The sequence below is a fragment of the Pleurodeles waltl genome, chromosome 5, assembly GCF_031143425.1.
Source record: "Pleurodeles waltl isolate 20211129_DDA chromosome 5, aPleWal1.hap1.20221129, whole genome shotgun sequence".
NCBI classification, from domain to species: Eukaryota; Metazoa; Chordata; class Amphibia; order Caudata; family Salamandridae; genus Pleurodeles; species Pleurodeles waltl.
Window position 1 is genome coordinate 1,609,280,026 of NC_090444.1, and position 23,010 is coordinate 1,609,303,035.

The following is a 23,010-nucleotide window of genomic DNA, read 5'->3' on the forward strand; positions in this document are numbered from 1 at the left end:
GTAATTGCTAGTTCTGTAAACAATAAAGGAAGGCTTTTTAATGGAAGCGTTTAAATGCATTTCATCAGAAAGTGGAATTCAGAAAGCCAACTCTGTAACCTTAAATGCTCTTAAGTCTTGAGATGGGATGTTTTTTATGAGTCTGTGCGTTGTCATTCCTACAGCAGTCAAAATGAGGATTTTTTGAAACATTACAATAGGACTGAAATATCTGCAATGCAGACCTCGTCTATTTTTCACCACTAATTCTTTGTGCCTGATCCCTATGCTGGGGCAAGCACAAATCTGGACACCAATGTTACAAAACAGGATTATAGATTAGGGCAAGCATCGTCATGTGTTCTACTCAAACAGATCCAACAATTATCAGATGTGTCAGGTGTACTGGGGTTCAATCTTCTCTAAGCACCTTGTACACAGCCGGACTGGTCATTCTACCACTCCACAGTTTTCCTGGTACACCGCAGGCAAGGCGGCTGTTTTCAGAGAAGGGTTGGTTTCCATGGTCGAACCAAAAAAAGACTCAATATTTCATTCTAGTCACTGTGTCCTGCAGTGATGGATGACTGTTTGCCAGGACTAGTTTTGCTTCCCAGTCCCTGGCACCCGGGTGTTTTCAACAAACCCATTCAACATGCCTGCTAACAACTTAGTGGCCATCTCCAAAGGTGGGTACCACAGACTTCTCTGTCCAGGCCAATAGTCTTCTTCGCCCCATCATATCCCATTACTCCCCCCCCCCATCATAACCCATTACTACCCCCTCCACCCCAATCTTCTTTCAGCAGACCTCATGGCCATTTTCAAGGTAACAGATTTGTTTGCAGCATCTAAACCACACCCATTATTGATACTTTTTCAGTGAATAAAGATATTTTTGTCCCGTTTTCAATTACTTCATTTCTTGTCATAAACTAGTTTTTTTCTTTTAAATGGTACTAAGGCATTTTCAGATTAATGTACAGGTATACTAATGCACCAAGTTATATATTCAATTTTGCTCATGTAACATCTGCATTTGTTAGTAAGTAAAACATAACCGTTATAATAAAGTTTTTTGTTTTAAAATCAAATATTCACAATTATAATCAGACATCCATTTGAGTAAGGCAAAGTAGCAAAGGTCAAATATAAGATAATATTGGTTTATTATCTGTTCTTCAATATTTAGAGACCACAGCCAACACGTGTTTCGCCCCATAGCAGCAAGCAGGTCAGGGCATTTTCCAGGCTCTAAGTCATGCGAAAAGGTGTGTAACCACCCTCATCTTTAGTCAACAAAAGACAGAAAGTCTGACGAATCTGTATGGTTTAATCCAGATATTTAGGTCGAGCAATGTAGAAGATGCCTTTCTTTTCGAATTCCCAGACTACATGTTACTGTTTAACACGCACGGACCCGAATAAGACAGGGCCATTGCAGCATTTTCCAAGTACAGTCCTGCAATAACATAGATAAATGGTCAAATGTAAACAGAATGAAACAGACGCAACCACAATGCAACTGTTTCCAATCGTTTGTCGATAGATTTCCACCGCTGTGTGTATACGAGTGTGAGTTTGAGCACTTGCACACGAGCAGAGCAGGACAGTGTGTGTGGGAGGGTGGGTGTAGGAAGTTGGCTCTGTATATACTATCTCAAAGTGAGAGATAGTGTGCACAGAGTCCAAGGGTTCCCCTTAGAGGTTGATAGTGGCAAAATTAGATAATAGTAATGCCCTGTTTTGTTTTGGCAGTGTGGTCGAGCAGTAGGCTTATCAGAGGGTTATTTGTTGTACACACTCAGGCACTAAATGAGAACACACACTAAAAGACTTAACTCCAGGCCAATGGGTTTTTATATAGAAAAATATTATTTTCTTAATTTATTTTAGAACCACAAGATTCAGAATTCACATACATTTTAAGTACTTGGCATAGGTAAGTATGGAACTTTGAAATAAAACAGTAAGGTACACAGTTTTGGCAAAAATGGCAATAAGCTATTTTAAAAGTGGACACATCGCAAAAATCAACAGTTCCTAGGGGAGGTAAGTACAAGTTAATTTAGCAGGTAAGTAAAGCACTCACAAGTTCAGTCTCCAGGGCATTGGCAGCCCACCTTTGGGGGTTCAAGGCAACCCCAAACACCCAGCACCAGCAACACATGGCCGGTCAGGTGCAGAGGTCAAAGTAGGGCCCAAACAACATAAGTGCCTATGGAGACTAGGGGTGCTCCGGTTCCAGTCTGCTGGCAGGTAAGTACCTGTGTCCTCCGGGAGCAGACCAGGAGGGTTTTGTAGAGCACTGGGGGGAGGTCACAAACAGGCACACAAAATACACCCTCAGCGGCAGAAGGGCGGCCGGGTGCAGTGTGCAAAGTAGGTGTCTGGTTTTGCATTGAAAGCAATGGAGGGACCCGGGGGTCACTCTGGCTATGCAGGCAGGGCACAGGGGGGTTTCTTGGGCCAGCCATTGACTGGGCAACGATGAGGGACGCCTGCTGGTCACTCCTGCAGCGGTGGTTGGGTTCTCTCGGGCCTGGGGGCTGCGGGTGCAGTGCTTCTTCCAGGCGTCGGGCTCTTTGTTACCGGGCAGTCGCGTTCAGGGGAAGCCTCTGGATTCCCTCTGCAGGCGTCACCGTGGGAGTGCAGGGAGGTCGTCTCAGCGTGTCCACATCGTAGGAGTCACCTGGGGGTCCTCGCTGCAGTGTTGGTTTCTCTGGACACAAGCCAGGGGCTTCGGGTGCAGAGTATTGGGGACTCACGCTTCAGGAGTGAGGTGGGAGTCCCTTTAAAGATGGTTTATTCTTTGTAGATTAGACAAAGCCGCTGTCCACAGGAGTTTCTTGGTCCTTTGGGTTGCAGGGCAGTCCTCTGAGTCGTCAGAGGTCGCTGGTCCCGCTGGATGCGTCGCTGTTGCAGGTTCTTTGAGTTTGAAGACAGGCCGGTAGGGCTGGGGCCAAGTCAGTTGTTGTCTCCGTCGTCTCTGCGGGGCTTTCAGGTCAGCAGTCCTTCTTCTTCTTTAGGTCGTCAGGAAATCTGTGTTCCTGGGTTCAGGGTCGCCCCTAAATACTCAATTTAGGAGTGTGTTTAGGGTTGGAGGGCAATAGCCAATGGCTACTGTCCCTGAGGGTGGCTACACCCTCCTTGTGCCTCCTCCCTGTGAGGAGGAGGGCACATCCCTAATCCTATTGGGGGGAATCCTCCAAAGCAAGAGGGAGGATTTTCTAAGGCAGGGGTCACCTCAGCTCAGGACACCTTAGGGGCTGTCCTGGCTGGAGGGTGACTCCTTGTTTTTCTTATTATCTCCTCCGGACTTGCCGCCAAAAGTGGAGGCTGTGTCCTGGGGGCGGGCATCTGCACTAGCTGGAGTGCCCTAGGGCATTGTAACACCAGGCTTGAGCATTTGAGGCTAACCACCAAGTGTTACAGTTCCTGCAAGGGGCGGTGTGAAGTACCTCCTCCCAGTACAGGCTTTGTTCCTGCTCACAGAGTGCACAAAGGAACTCCTCCCATGTGGCCAGAAACCTGTCTGGATGTGGCAGGCTGGCAGAAATTGGTCAGCCTAGCACTAGTAGTTGGGGCTGTTTACAGGGGGCATCTCTAAGATGCCCTCTGTGTGCATTTCTCAATAAAACCCACACTGGCATCAGTGTGGATTTATTGTGCTGAGAAGTTTGATACTAAACTTCCCAGTATTCAGTGTAGCCATTATGGGACTGTGGAGTTCGTGTTTGACAAACTGCTAGACCATATACTCTTTATGGCTACCCTGCACTTACAATGTCTAAAAATTGGCTAAGACACTGTAGGGGCATAGTGTTCATGAAGCTAAGCCCTCACCTGTGGTATAGTGCACCCTGCCTTAGGGTTGTAAGGCCTGCTAGAGGGGTGACTTACCTATGCCACAGGCAGAGGGTTGTAGGCATGGCACCCTGAGGGGAGTGCCATGTCGACTTAGTCTTTTTCGCCCCACCAGCACACACAAGCTGTGAGGCAGTGTGTATGTGCTGAGTGAGAGGGTCCCCAGGGTTGCATTATACATGCTGCAGCCCTTAGAGTCCTTCCCTGGTCACAGGGCCCTTGGTACCAGGGGTACAATTTACAAGGGACTCATCTGTGTGCCAGGGCTCTGCCAATTGTGGAGACAAAGGTACAGTTTTAGGAAAAGAACACTGGTGCTGGGGCCTGGTTAGGAGGGTCCCAGCACACTTTCAATCATAATTAGCATCAACAAAAGGCAAAACGTTAGGGGGCACCATGCCAACAGTGGCATTTTCCTACAGTGGGTATGAGTAACTGAGTAAGCGCATAAACCAGCATGGCTAACTAATGTACGTGCTGGAGCTATTCAGTGCGTAACAGAAGCCAGCTCTGCCCTGGCAAGGGGTGCGTGTGGTGACACTTGCAGCACTGCTGTGCAGTTGTGTGTGAGAGAGAACCTTAGACTCTGCTGTCAATATCTTCCTGTTACATGTGACGAAAGACACTACTGCTGAACCCACTGTGTGTGCCTGAATCAAGGTTGTCTTGTCGCTACCTGTGTTGAACCTGTGGTGTGGCCACAAAGAAAGCTTGAGAAACTTTGTTCTGCACAAATTTTACCTTGTGATGTGATAAGTAAGGCTGACAAAATAGAACAAAAAATGGCAAAGCTACTGAGTTTGTCAATGTTTGTTAAACCGTATCACAAACATGGAGAAATAAAATTGCATGTAAATATGCAGAGAAAACAACAATGACCTGGCAGTTGGCAAACAGAAATATATTCTCATTTGTCATTTTCCCAATATTATCTGTAGCAATTGGTTGCCCTATTAGAGTTTTTACCACTATGTTCAGAAACGATAACAAGTGACTGGTAGAAGACAAATACCACTGCACAAAAATGCACGTGCTATAGAGCAGAGCATCTAAGTGGTTGTCAGATCACAACCCTGCATGCACAGTGTGCACTGTTTGCAATCTAGAGGTAATTGCAAGTGATGCAATGGTTTGTGAAGATGGAAAAATGTTGGCTTGTGCAGGCATTTACAGGAGATTTTGGCAAGGAGATGCAGGATCCGATGGTATTGTAATTAATAAAGGTCACTGCTTAACAGGGGTAAATGAATATAGCAATTAGCTGCATGGTTAACTGAACAAAGGCAACTTCATGCAGAAAAGGATCAAAAACAATCCTCTTGGATGCAACTGCATAGACGAGACACAAAAAAGGGACTAACTGTGCCCTGAAAACAGCAGACTGACTGAACCCTGTGCCAAGCTCTACTATGACTTGCAAGGTGCTCTCGCCACTGCAGGCTGTGTTCAGATGCCTGTAAGGCATTGCTAAGCCTTCTCTATTGCGGCCAATGGTCCTAAACTGGCACAAACAGTGTCATTTGCCACATAGCTGCGCCTCATTTCATACACTGGATCTCCTTAGGACATAGATTTTCTATTGGGATTGGTAGAGTAACAGCGCTTTAAACTGTCCAATAGGCTATAAGGCTCAGTCTCGCAGATGGTTAAGTGTAAACGAACGCTGACACCTTATTTTCGACGTTGGTTCTTGCTCTCTGGATAGCCATCAAGGACTTGCTCACAGCATGTCAATCTCTTAACAATCTCGACTCCAAGAATAAGCATAACCACCTGGTGCTGCTAATGTAACCTGAATAGCCTTGTTGGTACCTGCACATGATTAGACTTTAATGCAGCCTACATGAAACTCTCCTGTAAGTCAACTCATTCAGGGCCATTTGAGGACCTTTTCCAGGTGGTTAGTTCCACTGTAGCACATCACTGCTTCTAGACCAGCAGAGCTGGACCAGGATCAGGAAAGGTTTAAGCAACTTGTCAGGAAGGTCTGAGGGACTCAAGGGCAATTATGAAATCCTTGTCACAGCACTGCCATTGTCCTTGGAACCACAAGAGCCAAGTACAACCGCAATCTCACCGACAAAGTACCTCATCTGCAGGCTTTTACTTCCAGTAGAGGCCTGAAGGTGATTAACTGAGACCTACACTGCAAACGAGGTGATCGGAATAAAACGTATTTATATTTTTGTAAAGAATAACACTGCTTGGACATTATAATTATTTTGAATGATACTTATGCTGCTGGCTGAACTAAGACTTTCTCTAGAATTCAGGAAATAGGTTTGGTAACTTCGGAAAATCTCATGGGTTAAATTACCTTCTACTAAATATTGCTTTGACTCTATAGGTAATTCTACATCTCTTGGACTGAAAGGGGAAATAAAGATACATTTCCAGCTGTCTGCGGGTCAGTACAATTGTGACTCAAATCTAGATTAGCAATACTAAAGGAAAAGATAAATACATAGAAGCATTCTCCTAGGGTTGGAGCAATAGGATGGTGTGAAAGGGCATCTGCAAAACCTGGCCACAAAATCTGCTCACAACATGAGCCACGTTTCAAACAGAAAAACATTTTCACCCCGAGTGGACATGGTCGCTGCGAGGTTTATGCTTTCATCACTTTATGCAAAACTCCTGGATGTCATGTGCCACGTGTCAAGTGTTTCTTTAATGTTATATCAGTTTATACGGTTTGCGCTGCCTCAATAGAGAAAGCCGTGGCGGCTTCCAGCACTCCTAGAGATAAGCTGGTGATATGCAAGAAGCAGGCATGGCCGGAAGTACTGCAAGTTGGCGAAGCTCGTGTTATTCTCACGTAGACAATGGGCAATGCGTGGGATTTGGCAGCACGACAAGCACACATTTATCTGAAGTGTGTACAAATTAGGCAAATACAGCCAAGTAATCAGTGGCAAAACTGTGCGATCCAGAGACATGTCAATAACATGAAACGTACAAAGGGCGAAGGATCACTAAGGAATGCATTCTTACACATAATCTGTGTACAGAGCAGCAGGCAGGACCCAGGGCCTTTAACATGATGAAGTTGCCACAATGTCGCCACTACGGTTGACAAACTCACGATCCTACAACACGAGTAAACAAAATGGTGCTCACAAAGGCCAGGTCTAGTTATTGCAAATGACAGCGTCTGGTTGCAGGATGTGGCCTTTCCTCATCCTATAGCCTATACCTGCTATGCGCAGCCGGAAGCTGTGCAACCGGGACACTGAAGCATGGTGACTGGGACAGGACACAATCTAAGGCCATGCCAAGTGGTAGCTTTTAACAACCAAAGGCCCCAAATAGCTGGCTTCAGGGAAATGATGACTGGACATAACACAACTGATGATAATGCTAAGCGCCAAGACTATGCCTGCTTGCGGTTTGGAAAGAGTGGGCGGTTCGCATGGAGAGACCAAAAGCCCAGCCCTCGACCCGGTACCTACTGACCATGGCCATCTTGCACATGTAGCCATGGAGGTTCTGCTTTTTTACTCCGATCAAAATATATGGTCTGGCATGACCATTAATATTCCTCCCAAAATCTTCAGTTAAGAGGACGCAATGGTTATGATCCAAAACATACAAACCACTTAAATGTGCAAGTTATGCTGAGGTTTATATATAAAACTGATGGTGGCATCATAGCACATCACCATTCACATCAAACATTGATGAGATCAGTGACGTCACTATAGAGGAGGTCTTCAAACTTTTTCGCTCTGAGCTCCATTTATGCAAAATATTTTGAAGTCAGGACCCCCTCCGAAACTTTACAGCAAGATTTGGAGAGTGGGAATTGCAGGGCTGAGTGCAAGGGCTAAGGCTGAGAATTTCAGGGTACCTTTTTGTAGTTGAAAATATTAGCTAAATGTGATAACTATAAAAGAGCAAATATGTCCAACAAAAACAGAAATTGACCAAAAAACAATATTCCACCTAATTGAGGACTTATGGGTCCCTCCCGATCCTAGCCTCAATACAACTGTGCCTACTGCACTTATCATAGTTGCATCCCTGAGCAGCAGACTGTCCTCTCTGCCTCCTTCACCTCTTCCCCACCCTGCTTGGTCGACACTCCTTTCCTGAAACAGGCTCTGTACCTTTCAGAAAAAAACGAGCTTGCACCTGTTGCCTCCTCCTCTTTACAGGGAGGATTTCCTCAACTCTAACGCTAGCAAAGGCCCATGCCTCTTTTGGAAAGTAAGACAGTCGTGAATGTGATGCAGTGGCTACTCACATCCTGGGGCCCCAGTGCTACTTTGCCTCCCACACCAATGTCAGTGTATTGGCTTGTGAAGCAGGTAGTCTCTTCTGCTCTGTTAAAAACATGCCCCCCAATCTTGCCCCATCCCCAAATGGTGCACAGGGGCATTAATGGGGTTTAGTTGGCCCCTCACATCTAGGCATCTGCACCTGCAGCACCAGTGATACCTACATCCCTAAGAAACAGGCTTCCTCTTCTGCTCACTCCACACAGAGCATCACTCCTAGGCCTATAGCCAAGGAGGTTGTTGCCCCTTTGTGCAATTAAATAAAAAGAACTCCTACAACTCTCCCTCTCCTCCCCCTTGTAGCTTGGGACTGTTCCCTGTGCAACGAGGGTGACAAGGCTGTAATATTAACAAGGAAAATGGACACTCACTCTACTGTTTGATAGTAAGGCCATAACTGGGTGCAGTGGTCCCCTCACACCCTAGTGCACCGGCTGCACTAATGGAAGTATTGGCCCTTCCTTTACAAAAAAAAGCCTCATATCTTGTCATCTTCCGCTGGGCTTATGAGAAAGTGGTCTCTGTCTGTAGCTGGAAAAACTGGTGCCCAGATAGACTGAGCCATGTCTCTGACGCTATCCACAGAACTTGCCCCTTTGCTCTTCCTCTCAAGCCCTGGCTCAAAGCCCCAGGGGTCCAGATGATAAGGGCTCATCGTCTGAATGCAAACTCACTGGCCTCCCTGCCACCCCTCAACTCATCTGAAAGAACATATGCATGTGGATGTGAGCGGGATCTATGGGGACCAATGTGCCCGTGCTTTCCTAATTTTACAAAAGTAGTACCCATATTTTGTGTTTAAAAAAAATAAATAAAATCCCTGAACGGTTAAAGTGAAAGATGGTAGGACTGAATGCTAAAGACCAACCAGGCCCTCTCACCAAGGTATCTGCTACCTGAAAGAAATGCAAATGTGTGCAACTGGATAATCACCAACCGTAAAGGCTGCTTGAGGCCCAATATAGGCTTTAATTGATGGAGTCACTGGAAGTTTCATGATGGCAAATGTTTATTCTTTTTGAAAGATGACAAGGTTGTTGAGTTCTGGAACATGCCCTATTAGTGACCACTTATAAAGCATCTGCACCAAGTACAGTCCAATTACCTAGTTTTAAATATATACTTTGGAAGTGCAAGTGTGCAAAATTTTCTAATATTTTCTTAATGATTTCTAATGTACTAATCGCTGGTAAATTAACATGTGAAAATGGGTGACTTTTGTAAATGGTCACCATAATTCATTTTTCTTCTCTGTTTAAGAAAAACTTCAGTTATAATCGTAATTATTTTCCGTTGCTCAATGCTTACATAAAAGAGTGTGATTAATAGCTTATAAATGTGTAAATGGCTACCCCTAGCGGGTTGCTGCGTTATGTCTTACAAGGTCAGATTTATTAAGTCATTACACGAGTTTGAATGTTCTATTGTTTGAAATTGTCACTAATATGTGGTTTCTTCAGAGGATGGAAGTAAATGTTGCGAACTGAAAAGTTTCTTCCTGAGAAGAGAAGCTTAGACGAGAAGGAACAATGGAGTGACAGACAAGACGGAAGAGGAAAAGTTACTGTTATGATCGTGCCCTGGTTAATGTTGACGTCACTGTATTTTAGGTTATCTAATAAAATAACTATTGGTTGAATCGTAAACCACCCCATGTACTGACCAATCAAACTTATTTGACATTTAATATAACGATCTGGGTAGGATTCTCTTGAGGTCATTCTTCTTATTCATCGAAATGGTGGTTCGAGTCATATTAGTGATGTGGGTGTAGCCGTCGATAGGCCTGATTCTCTGAAGACTTACCTGATGGTGTCCCCTTGCTGAAGTAGACTGCATGTTGTTGTTCTATGGGTAATGTATGAAACTGCATTGATATATGCGTCTCTTTTGCGTTGAAGGTACCAGCTGCAACTTATTGTTTAACTGCTGCATAATAATCATGTTTTTTTTTTATAATAACCTGAGTTACTGTGATTTTTCTAAATTTGTGTTTCTAAATTCTTTTTACATGAAGTCCAACATGTTAATGCTAATTTGTGGTTAGTAAGGGAATTTACCTTCACATGCTCATGATTTATATTGACATATTTTGATCTTTTGCCCTGATGTATACTTTACCTTTGTTGCCAATCTTAGTGTTATTAATCAGTGTTTTGATAATGGAGATTATTTGCTTGATTGTTTTGATTAAACTTAAATGTAGAAGACGTTCTAATAAGCCATTACTGATTCTATATGCTTATCATTTGTGTTTAAGAGTTATTTTCATGACATTAGCATTGTTAAATAAAGTCACAAATCTTCTTAATAAATTGGTGTTATTGTTTGACGTTCAGATCTTTGAATATGATGCCTATTGTGAATAATTATATCATTCGTTATTGACATCCCCTCAGATCTATGTTGTGTCGATCCATTGGCCTCTAGCGCATTTTGTAGCAGCCTATCTAATATTGTATGTAATATAGGATTAAAATATGACTTGCATAGTCACAATGTTTTCTGCTGCAAGCTAGGACCTAGTAGCATTAAAAATACACAAGCCCCTGCCCCCCACTGCGACCACCTGAATTAAATTCGGAGAATCTCTGACCTCACACACCAGCATCTGCAGTAATTGCATTAACCAACTGAGGTGTTAAAATGTAAAACTGTGCATTTTCCACTGCTTATTTTGAGTTGAAATTTAAGGTGTGCATCTTATTTTACCTGTAGATACCTGGATGTGAAAAAAAGAAATAGTTTCAGAATACTGTGTTCTTTTTAGTCATATCTTTGACCTTACCAGCACCAACTTTCATACTTTTTTGTAAGCATTTCAACTACTGCCTGTAAAGGAAGACAGTCTGAAAAAATGATAAATATATAAAGTCGCGCTTCCAGGCCATCATCATTTGCAACTGCTTGCTGAGGAATTTGGCCTCCCAGGAATAGAGCCATGAATCCCCTGGGGGGGTGCGCCCCACAGTTATGACCTCTGCACTATAGGAAGTAGGCAATGAGCATGAATTGACTGGTCATGGGCCCAGAATCAACTGGGCACCAAGTGAGGGATAGAAGGTGGCCATGTCCAGTGAACTATTCAGGAGGAGTCTTAAGCACAGACTGATCTCAGAGCCCGCTGGTCAGGGTTGAAGTAAATTCTGACCTTAGACCTTGTCCGCACTCTCCATAGGGACAAGCTAAAAGAGAGTATCTGTGCTAAGGGCCTTATGAGCTGTGCACAGCAGGATCAATGCTCGGGTATGTCACCATAACTGATTTATTCCAGTGTTTTCCTAGGTTTTGGATAATAACTATAACAAATGAATTTGGGTGAATTTTGTTTCAATACTTTTTTTTTTTTTAAAGAAGTTAATCATGACTTGACTTAAATGATTTTTCAGTGAATGTATATTTGCTGACAAAATATTTATTCCAAGCATCATTAGCCAGACAGTTTTATAAAACAAAGACAAAGTCTATTAATCAATTACAACACTGCACTACTAAAAGACAATTTACCTGGAAAGGGGGAGGTGGGGTTCACTCTAAATCTTGCTAACAGAGTGTGTAAAGCAAGTCTTGAATTACATCATCGTTACAAGTTATAAAATTGAGGATTTACTCTTTGAGTGATATACGAAGCAGGAGGAAGGACAATCACAGTATCAGCAAAGAGGCCCCAATGTGAAGACTGAACTAGGAAGGCTGGCCCGACTCATCTGCACTTGATAAAGCACAGAATTCTTAATCTGTCTATTCAAGTGTTAACAATAACTAATAGCAATGAAAGACAGCTACTAAATCCTGCTGCAACAAACTTTTTTACAAATTCTTAGCAACTTTTCAAGGAAATCTTAATTGGTCGCCTGTTGATCTTTCACACGTAGACCAGAAGTAAAGGGCATACTCCTAAGTCATCAAAACAGACACTAACTAAAAGAGAATAGAGAGCATATGTAGACTTATGTAAGCATGCTAATCCAAATTTGAAGTAAGATCAAACCAAGCACTCAAACTGGCATGCCACAGAACACAAATACATACACTTTATAATTCTGTTTTAACATTTCTAAAGTCTATTAATGGGTTCTAGAGGATGCTCGTGCTCACAGGGGCATATGACAAGTTATAAACAAAGGCATTAGAGGCCAGGCTATAGTCTTTTAGATCTGGGACTGGCAAACATTTGTGTTGGAAGAGTCAACTAAAGGCCATGCCTGTGGACTTATTCATTGTTCAAGATAAATAAAAAAATATGCCACAATCTAGTTAGTCAAGTTGAAAAGGAGGAAATATCAAACACAGGTTACGCAAGAAAAATGGGTCACAATAAGAATAAGGAATTCCAGTTTATATGTAGTATCAGTCAATACAAAAACTTCACTGGTTAGGTTAATGGGTGCAAGCGAAAAGGAGCAGTGTACTTAACAGACCGAAAAAGATGTCATATCACATTACAATACCAAACACAAATGTTGATAGGAATAATACTTGTGAACAGTCTAACCAATGGCAATCGCTCAGTATAGCAGTTCAACCCTCCATTTTTGCCCATGGTTCCACTCTGAAGAAAAGTTCACCTTATGCTAATCAGTACTGATGCTGCTCCACACTGATAGTGGTTAGACTATCTGCAAACATTTCATCAATAATCTTATGTGTGAAGGCCTTACAAAGAAGTTCACAATCTACTGGTCCTTGGGTAGCATGGTCACTACTGATCTGCGTAAGGCGACCACTGGCTAGAGTGGCACAACTGGGGAAAAAAAAATTGGGTTGGAATGTCACTCTAGGCGATTGCCAGTGGTTAAACTATCTACAAGCATTACTCCCATTTCCTTTTGTGTGTTTGATGCTACAACCTAAGTTGCCAAGCATACGGCCAGACGTGGGTCTCGTGTTCACTGTGCCACAGGAGCCAGACTAACTCACTGATGAGGCCAAAAAGGCTGAAACGGGTCTGGAGTTGCTTGTGTTCCCTTCTGGAGGGGACCACACTTGGCAGTTCAGGAGGGAAAGGTCCCATTAAGAGCAGGGTAGATACTAAAGATGGGCCTTGGTCTAGAGTGGCGCAATGGTCCATACGCCTTACGGACACCATTGGTTTGACAGACTCCGCACATGCAGTTAGGTGGGAGTCGGGCAACAATACTGAAGACAGTCCCAGCCAGTTAAAATGTAAGTGAGGTTGGGGATGGGAGCGGAGAGTGAGAGAGTTCAAACTACTCTCTGTATAGGAGACCGGACATGGACATATGCAGCTACATGTTAAACACACTAGGCACTGAAAACCATTTTACTTTCCTTTGTTAGAGAAAAAAAACTAAGTCACCTGAATATCGGTAATGGAGGACCTCAATAATGTACAAGTTTAGAAAAGATTCTGGTTGTGTTTACTTACTAATGAAAAGTAGTGCAATCCTTTATATAATACAGCCCTTAGTAACTGTTACTGAATTCGCACTTGGTGATAATTTGAAAATAATACGAATGATATCACTTGACAAACGTCATCAAAAATTGGAACCTAACATTAAAACAGCAATCACAGCTCTTTGAGCTGTAGCACCTAAGACAAGCACCCTAAAGGCTATGTCATCAACTAAAGAGAGACTCGACCTAGGAATGAAAATCAAATCTCTACATCAAATCTGTAGGAGCAAAATTATCACATTCAATTTATAAAGGCAACAAGACGAGTAAAAAAAAAAAAGCGAGACGAGAACAGGGGAAAGCATACAGGTGGCATGTGTGCTGCAAGGTATACATTGAAGAAGGGTCTGGTACCAAGATCTGTGTATGCCTACCCCTACCACAATCCCCAAGCACATTTGTGCCAGGTACTCGGCATTGACCATGGTCGTCAGACATGAATAAATGACAGCATGTTGTGAGATCAGGGAGAAAAGATAGGGAGCTAAAGGGGTGGTGTTTACAGGCAGGGATAAAAAAAAGAAAGTCAATAGATGTGTGGCCCGGGTGCGGGTCTGGAGTAGTGTCTGATTCAGAGATCTGCTGCCTTGGGCTTTGCATGCAAAGGTTAAGCTGCTGAGAAGCCCTCTAGAGCCTCAGCCCAAAGAGAGCAGGAGAGTGTTGGAGCGCCTGACCTTGGTAAGTAAACTTACAAGGGGACGCAAATAGGTCAATGAACGTTTGACTTGCTTTAAGATGTTCCCACCATAAATCCAGTACATCCAAATCAATAATCAATGACAGTCAATGATATTAGTAATCAATAGAAGTCAGTAATTGTCACACACCATGACCTTGCAGTCATGAATAACCACACCTTTATGTAAAAGTTACAATATTTATTTCCCTATATTAACAAAGCTAAGGTCACGTAAATTAATCTCAAAATCAAATGATAGACATACAGAAACAATACTGACTGGCCGAATCTGCGAAAGAAACGCAATCTAATCAAAGCTTGGACAATTACACATTCCAGAGTCACTATGCAAATTAATAACAAGAACAACTGAGCAAACAATATCACCTACATTTATATTTAACAAAGTAAAGCATCAGATGTTACTCTAAGTATTTGATTTTCATTAGTGAAATGTTCTATCTAACCCCAGATTAGAATTAGCAAATTGCGCTTCATGCAAAAGATTTTTGACACACAAATTTAGGAAAAAACATCTAGCTATGGCTCTATAAAAATATAGTGTGGTTGGTACCTAGAAAGAAAACCAAGCAAATAATAACTACCCTCAGAATGGATCAGTATGTGGCAACAGTGTTCGTCCTCAGAACATCAGTCTTGTCAGCAAGGCATCAGGTCTCAGCATGAAGTTCAGGAAAATGGCAAAGTCTTTTAAGCAATAAAGTTGAGCACGTCTCTTCTCAAGATACATAATATGGGCGAAAGGCAACTGTGCAATGGCCAGTGGCAAGTCGCAATGACAAGTTTTTCTCTGTGCAGTCCTGTTAAGTTAGATTCCCTAAACCTACTTCCCAATTCCCTATTGGTTGAGGGATCGCATGTTCCTACTTTGTCCAATAAAACTAAAACTTCAAATCTGCAGATTCTACCAGTTCACGGTTCATATGTTTATGATTGGTCCCTTTAGTAAAGTCATCATCCAGCTCGTCAGGTAACAATACTGTTGTAGCTTATTCTCCATTCAGTGTCTTCACTGTCTTGAGCCTGAGAGTCAGTCTAACGTACCTTACATTTACAATGTTTCGTTCAACCGGAACAACGTCATCTAGCAAGCAGTTCTCATGAAAAAACTTTTTGTTATGAATGCATTAGGTCAACACAATGGAAAATCACATTTCAGCTCTCTAAGCTGACATTTTATGAAACCTTTAGAAATACACTTTGTCATGTGGCCGTGCAACTAGGCCAAGACGTCTGCTAAATTAAGGCTTTCAATTAATAAAGCTAATACATAATGCAGAACACTAATTATGATGTACAACTACATTTTCAAACATAAGCTCAACATTTCATATTAATGAGGCATTAATAAGTATACTTTGTGAACATTGTTAACCACTTATGTGGGCACATTTTCAAATGCGTGTATTATTTTTCACTAGATTATTACATTTTCTACGCAAATCCATTACTCGAAATATATGATTATTCATTAATATTTTCTGTTAAAATCCTGCTCTAACAAGAGCCTTTCTGCCATCCACTGCTAGAGGAACAGTGTGCCCAGAGCAGCACTCAAATATGCCCCAAGTTGTGCTCTCAGGTCACAGGAAAGCATTCATAACATAATGTAGGAATGTCTTGCATGCTTGACGCACACTAAAGAAACAGTTTGCTCCCAGTGAGAAAAGGCAAATCCACAAATGGTTACTGGAAAGGCAGTCACAAAGCATATTTTTAAAGACAGAAACACAGAGACTACATGGCCCATGAAAGTCCAAGACCGTCTATGGTAACAGCCCTGGATGGCGACCAAAAAGTGTTTTATGTCCACAAAGCAATAGTTGACAAGGAATAGCTACATCCCAGCAAGAACCGCTGAGATCAGCGGGAGGGATGCAGAAAGTACTCACATAAAGCATCATTAAATCAGGACGACTCAAAAAAAAAACACCTGGCACGTAAATACCTTGCTCTATCCTGGCATGACCTTTATAAATAAAAACAAGACTAAGCCATGAGGAGAACTTACAGTGCCCGTCAAAAAGGATTAGTGAAGAGTTCCCATGTACTTACATCTGTTGAGGAAATTATCAATGTTCTTATTTTTCCGTAATGCAGGGAAATCCAGGTCGAGAACCAATGAATTGAGGCCATCCTAAAAAAACAAAAAACAAACGAAAATAAGTTTAAGCTACACCAGAGCTACTGAGAGTCGAATGTTCAAAAGGCATTGCCATTCTTTTAAACAAAAAGAAGTACCTGTGTATATCTGTCAATTATAGTAGCAGTTTGACAGATCCACAATTTAATAATATATAGTACACAAACGTTCTTAATGTGTTGCTATTTTAGAACATGGTAGAGTTATGATATCAGTGTTTAAGTGGCACTAACAGTCATTATATGGCACCGCTGCTATTTTTAAATCTGCTCAAAAAGGGCTTCTTCATCCACAGAGATGGCTGTGTGTTAGACTAACACATGACCATCTTCATGTCTTAAGAATCAATCTTATTTACCCTGTGTGGTGCACTAAAAGGTTACACCTGCTCATACGCCTCGTTACAATAACAATTAGATATAGCTCATGATGGAATAAGAAAATTACGAGACCTCATTTACTATGCACTTATGTTAAACATTTGAGTGACCACCTGAGCCTTCTTGATCAGTGTGTTCCCTTAAGTGTCACATAAATGCAGAAAGGTATTTGCACTAATCATAATTAGTCTGATTTCTGTATATGAATAAAAAAAGTGCACAATTAAAAATCCCTTCTTTCTAGTGTTACATTTTAGCTTTCATTGAGGCTGCTGCTCATGGCATGCATGTTCATCTCCAAAATGGTAAAGCTCCCACGCTTATTGTACTTGTCTACAAACCTCCCAGTCAAGATACCTGTGGCGTGGTTTCAGCAAATGAATGTTCTCCTCAGAGAGCTTATATGGGACGGTAATCGACACAGAGTGTCACTTGCAATACTGAGACGCCCTACTACAGAGGGTGGCCTGAGCGCCCCTGATTTTGAACTATATTATTTTGCAGCACTACTGCAGTGGGTGGCTAGGTGGCCAGACAACACCCACAGAAGTGCTCTCAATCTCCTCGGAATGACGCCACACCAGGGACTCCTAGTGGCCATGCTGTTGCGCCCAGACCTGAAAGTTCCACAACAGAGGCTATTGCTCCAAGTGGCAATGTATAGCTGGCGCTGCTGCACTGTGAGGACGCAGAAGGTGCTCCGCTACGCACCGACCCTGCTCTTAGTAGGGTTACCCCATGGTACACCGGTTGGTTGCTTCACTGCGACCCAGCTCCAAGCATGGACCGAAACTGGGGCAACAACTATAGGAGCCTGTTTTGTACAAGGTGCCCTGATGCCACTGTAGAATTACCAGAGCAGTTTCCCCTACCGCAAGGACAGTTCTCAATCTATGAGGCGTTAGTGAGACCATATACTGAACTCTGGGGAAGGTATTAACCCCCCTCCCCCCCCCCCAACATGCAGCTACTGCTCTCGCCGGGCTCGGTGCAGCACCAGGTGGCATGACTGTGCCGCTCCTTGCTTGAGATAGGGCAAAGGCCCTTGCTGGCTCTCAGGGCTCAATGGGACTTAATCTTGCAACGAAAGACCACCGACAGGAAATGGGGCAAGAGATGGGCCTACCCCCATAGGGTCTCCCTTAATATGAGGGTGAAATAAATACAATTCAACATCCTCCATGTGACTTCTCAAACCACAAAGGATAAAGCATATATATATATATATATATATATATATATATATATATATATATATATATATATATATATATATATATATATATATATATATATATATAGAGAGAACGAGAGAGAGAGAGAGAGAGAGAGAGAGAGAGAGAGAGAGAGAGAGAGAGAGAGCGAGAAAGAGCGAGCGAGAAAGAGCGGAGAACCTCAGGAATGCTCCTGGTGCAGACTCCTTGACACTGACTTCAAACACATGATGTGGGAATGCCAGACATTGCAGACTGTTATGATGTGGCTCGCGGCTAGATGTGCGATCGTTGCCGCGAGCCTAGAATGTTAGCGATGATTCTTCTTCCTGGCAGTTGCTTGCTGACAGGGGAAGAAGACACCGCGTTAGAGGAGAGCTCGGTAAATAAAGCTTACCTGCAATACCACAACGCTGCCTCTCGCCTTCATTACATTTTTAGCGACGAGATGTCAGCAAGCAGGTCGCTTTCCTCTTGACGCGGATGCCGTGAACGTTGCGAACATCGTTTTGCTGTGGGATCGCAGACGCGACATAACGAGTGGCGTTATCACCAGATACTGGCGTTTTATGCCTTTCCAGCGGTAGTTCCATTCCTGGAATCCATCACCAACCAAAATATTTATAGTTTGCAGTCCGGCTTGGATTTGGAGACACGACTGCATCGGCCTCGGTCATGTGAGTGTTGCTGATTTGCTGTCATGACAACGTCGCGATGATATCACAGACGTCCTAGTAAACTGGTGGCGGCCATCTTAGAGAGTTGGGAATACTCTCTTTCAATTACATTTTGCCCACGACTAATTACTTTTTGTGGTGGCGGCCATCTTAGAGTGTTGGGAAAACTCCACTTAAAATAGATTCTGGCCACGACGAACTGCTCACTATTGCATGTACAAGTGTCTTCTATGGTGATAGGCACACCTGTAACCTGCTGTTTGCTACATTGTTTTTATCCTGACAAATACGTGGAGGAACATTAATTTTGGGTGTTTTTTTGGGTTTCTTCTGAGCATACCTTCATACCAAATTTGTGTTTTTCGGAAACTGAGCACAGATTCACACAATGGATATGTCAACCGTTGCTGTGCACTCTCCACCTCTATTCTTGGTGCAACCTGGGAATCCGCCAATACTTTGGGAGGAGTGGATAGACATATTCGATAATTATCTTGAAGCCTTAGATGGGTTAGGATTCTCGTCCAGTAGAAAAAAAGCTATCTTACTTAGTTCCCTAGGCAATGAAGGTCAGCATGTCTTCAAGTACTTGCCTAAAGCTGTTGATCAGTCTGGTCAACCCATAGATGATGTATTTTTGGAAGCAAGACGGAGACTAGAAGTAAGGTTTGCCAAGACTGAGAATGTAGTCATGCAAAGATTTAAGTTTTACACACAACCTCAAAGGGATGGTGAATCCGTGGACGAGTTTGTCACTCGTTTAAGAGAGCTTTCTGTCAAATGCAGATTTGGGGCGATGACGGAGGAGTTGATTCGGGACCAGCTCATAGTACAGTGTAGGAGCAAGAAAATGCAGGAAAGATTGTGGGCAGCGAAGGACCCCAAGCTGAAGGATGCTATAGAAATTGCGAAGGTGGTTGAGGAGTCAGAGTTTTGTATGAAACAAATGGAGAGGAGAGAAGTTAAGGCCTCTGAAGAGGTATCTTCTGATCAGGGTGATGTGGCTGTGACGAGTAAATCATCCTGGGAAAGGCTTAGTGGATCTAAAAATGGGAGGTGCAACAAGTGTGGGAGCAGGTATCATACTTCTGAGTCCAAGAATTGCTTTGCCCTAGGGAAAGAGTGCCGAAGGTGCGGGCGCAAAGGGCATTTTGCGAGAGTGTGTAGGGAAAAAGAGCATTCAAAGGGGAAGGTGGCCATGGTTGGTGATGCCTCAGGCGATGCGTCCGTTGGTGATAAATTCGGAAGGGTGTTGTGTGTTTCTGGGTTGGATGAGGCAGGGGTGAGAGCAGAAAGGATGCAGAGACCTAAGGCAGAATTTATAGTTAAGAATGTGTCTGTAGAACTGATGGTGGATTCTGGCTCCTTATATACAATAGTTCCTAAGGATTTTTTTCTCCAATTGTGGCCTTCAACAAGACTATTGCCAAAGGACATCAATCCTGGCGGGTATCAGGGTGAACAGAGAGACATCATAGGTTATATGCTCACTGAAATAGGGTTCAAGGGGAGAAAGATCTTAGGCAAAGTGTATGTGGCAGAATCTGGTCCGCCTATTTTGGGTTGGCAACACCAGTACGATCTTCGCATAGTCATCAATCCGTGTGCCCCTAGTCAGGTAGCTGCAATCGAAGATGTTTCTCTTGCCGGTATATTGAATGGGGCTAAAGGGGTATTCAGAGAGGAGATGGGAGAGTTGAGAGGTTATGTTCACGAGATTAGGTTGAAGCCCGGTGCTGTTCCTGTGCAGCACAAGGTTAGAAAGGTTCCAATCTCGGTGAGAGAGGGTGTAAAGGAGTTCTTGAATGAAATGTTAGACAGTGGGGTAATTGAACCAGTGGAGGCCTCAGCATGGTTGTCACCTGTAGTGATTTCTAAGAAGAGAGATGGGAAGTTGAGGTTCTGTGTAGACTTGAGAGGGTTAAACCAGAATATTGTTACAGACAATTTTCCCTTGCCAAACATTAATGAATTGGTTCTACTAATGAAGGATGCTAAATACTTTTCAAAATTGGACTTGAAGCACGCATACCATCAGATTAGACTTCATCCTGGTTCTAAGGGCCTCACTGCTTTCATCACCATGGAGGGCACATTTCAGTTCACACGGATGCCGTTCGGTCTGGCGTCTGCCGCCAGTGTTTTCCAGAGGATGATGAACCAAATTTTCAAGGGGTTGCACAATATCCTGTTTTTCCAAGATGACATTCTAGTGTTTGGTGAAACTATTGAGAACCATAATATAACTCTGAAGATGCTACTGGACAGATTGTTGCAATCTGGTTTGACTTTGCGCCGTGAAAAATGTCAATTCTTGATGACAGAGGTGGAGTATCTTGGTCACTCACTGTCGCAAGAAGGTGTAAAACCGAAGAAAGACCTGATGGAGGCAATTAGGTCGGCTCCAGCTCCCAAAGACAAGGACCAATTGCGATCTTTTTTGGGATTGATTGAGTACTATTCCAAATTTGTCAAGAACTTTGCTAGCAAGACAGAATGCCTAAAAGTACTTTTGCGCAAAGGGGCTAGTTTTGTCTGGGGAGGAGAGCAATGCCAATGTTTTCAGTTGATTAAGGATGATGTATGCAACGCTGGCATTCTAGTGCCTTTTGACACAAAGAGAAGAACAATAATCACGGTGGATGCGAGCGCTGTGGGCATTGGGGCCGTCTTATCTCAAATGCATGGGTCTGTGGAGAAGACGGTTGCCTTTGCTTCTCGGACTTTGTCTTCTGCTGAGAGACATTATGCTGTTATTGAGCGTGAAACTCTGGCTGCGGCGTGGGGTGTGGAGTATTTTCGCACATATATATGGGGTGGTACCATCACATTGCGTTCTGATCATAAACCATTGCTAAAGATTTTGTCACCAGGTGGGACTGGTAAAGGGTCAGCGAGACTGGCTAGGTTAGCTTCCCGTTTGCAAGAATTTAATTACAAGATTGAGTACATTCCTGGTTGGAAGAATGTGCAAGCGGACTGTCTTTCTCGTCTGGCTCTTGAGTGGCAGACAGTAGATGGAGACAATGTATTGGAGCATGAACAAGAGGGAGTCGTTGCGTCTGTGGCTGAGGTTGTGCATTGGTGTAAAGGAGCAGTGAAAGAAACTGACTGGGATTTGGCTATGAAAGCAGATGAAGTCTTGTTGCGGGTCGTAGATTTAATAAGGAAAGGTGGGAGGAGAGACAGTACTCTCCCAGCATCTGTACGGCCTTTCAATAAGGTTGTGGATGAGCTTTCTGAAGTTGATGGAAGAATGATCCTGCGGGGTGAAAGGGTTGTTCCGCCTATGGGGGTGCGCAAACGCTTGTTTGATATTGCACATGAGGGTCATCTTGGTCAAACGATTACCAAGAGAAGGTTGAAAATTTAATTTTGGTGGCCCGGTATGGATGATGATGTGGTGAGATGGGTAGAAAAATGTTCTGAGTGCATTCAGAGTGAGAAACGGTTGAGAGTGGGAGAGCAGTTGGTTAGTGGTAATATAACTGACCCTGGCAAACCTTGGCATAGTGTTTACTTGGACTTTATTGGACCTTTGTCTGGTATCGGCAGGGGAAGGAATTTTGCCTTGGTTATGGTGGATGTGTACTCCAAATGGCTTATCGTCAAGTTTATGGGAGAGGTTACAACATCTGCTACCATAAGTGTACTGAGAGAAATTTTCACTGAGGAGGGTTTTCCGTCGGTGTTGATTACCGATAATGGTACACAATTAACGTCTGTGGAGATGAAAGGGTTTTTAGACTTGTGTGGCATAAGGCACGCCCGTACAGCGTTATACAATCCTCGTGCTAATGGTATTGTGGAACGAGCTAATCGCATGATTAAGGGTGGTCTGCAATTGGCTGTGGTCAATGATTTGGATGCTGGTTCGGTGATCTCAGAATTGGTGTGGGGATATCGAACTACAGAAAACACAACGTCGTGCAGAGTACCGTTTGTTGATATGAGAGGTAGGAAACCTGTCAGCAAACTCAGACCTGCATGGATGGAGAGATTGTTGGGAGGTGGCGGCGGCGCATTCAATGGAGACCCAGCCAATGAGACAGGGGATGACAATGAGAGAATTAAACCAGGTGATTGGGTAAAAATCTAATCTGGTAGAGTGAGACAGGGGTTTAGCAAATTCTTAGGTCCGTTTAGAGTTCATCAAGTTCACAGGTGGCATGTCTTGCTTGATAATGGCCAACATTGGAATTTCAGGCGTGTCGCAAAATTTTCCTCTGCATTGGATGTTGGATGTGCAAGGAGGGGTGATGATTGTAGTGGTTATATGTTGATGAAAGATGAAGATCTGAACGGTCCTAGTGGTGGCGAGAGGAAACAGTTTTGTGGTGGAAGTAGTG

The 23,010-nt window shown here is 43.3% G+C and overlaps 1 protein-coding gene across 1 annotated transcript in view; it reads right to left on the reverse strand.

Annotated features, from left to right (window-relative positions):
* The window catches only part of ROCK2 (Rho associated coiled-coil containing protein kinase 2), a 508,887-nt gene that overhangs the window by 290,440 nt on the left and 195,437 nt on the right, over positions 1–23,010 (reverse strand). The window contains exon 2 of the mRNA XM_069235939.1: positions 16,303–16,384. Within this exon, the coding sequence (XP_069092040.1) occupies positions 16,303–16,384 (82 nt within the window). The remainder of the gene's footprint in view (positions 1–16,302; positions 16,385–23,010) is intronic.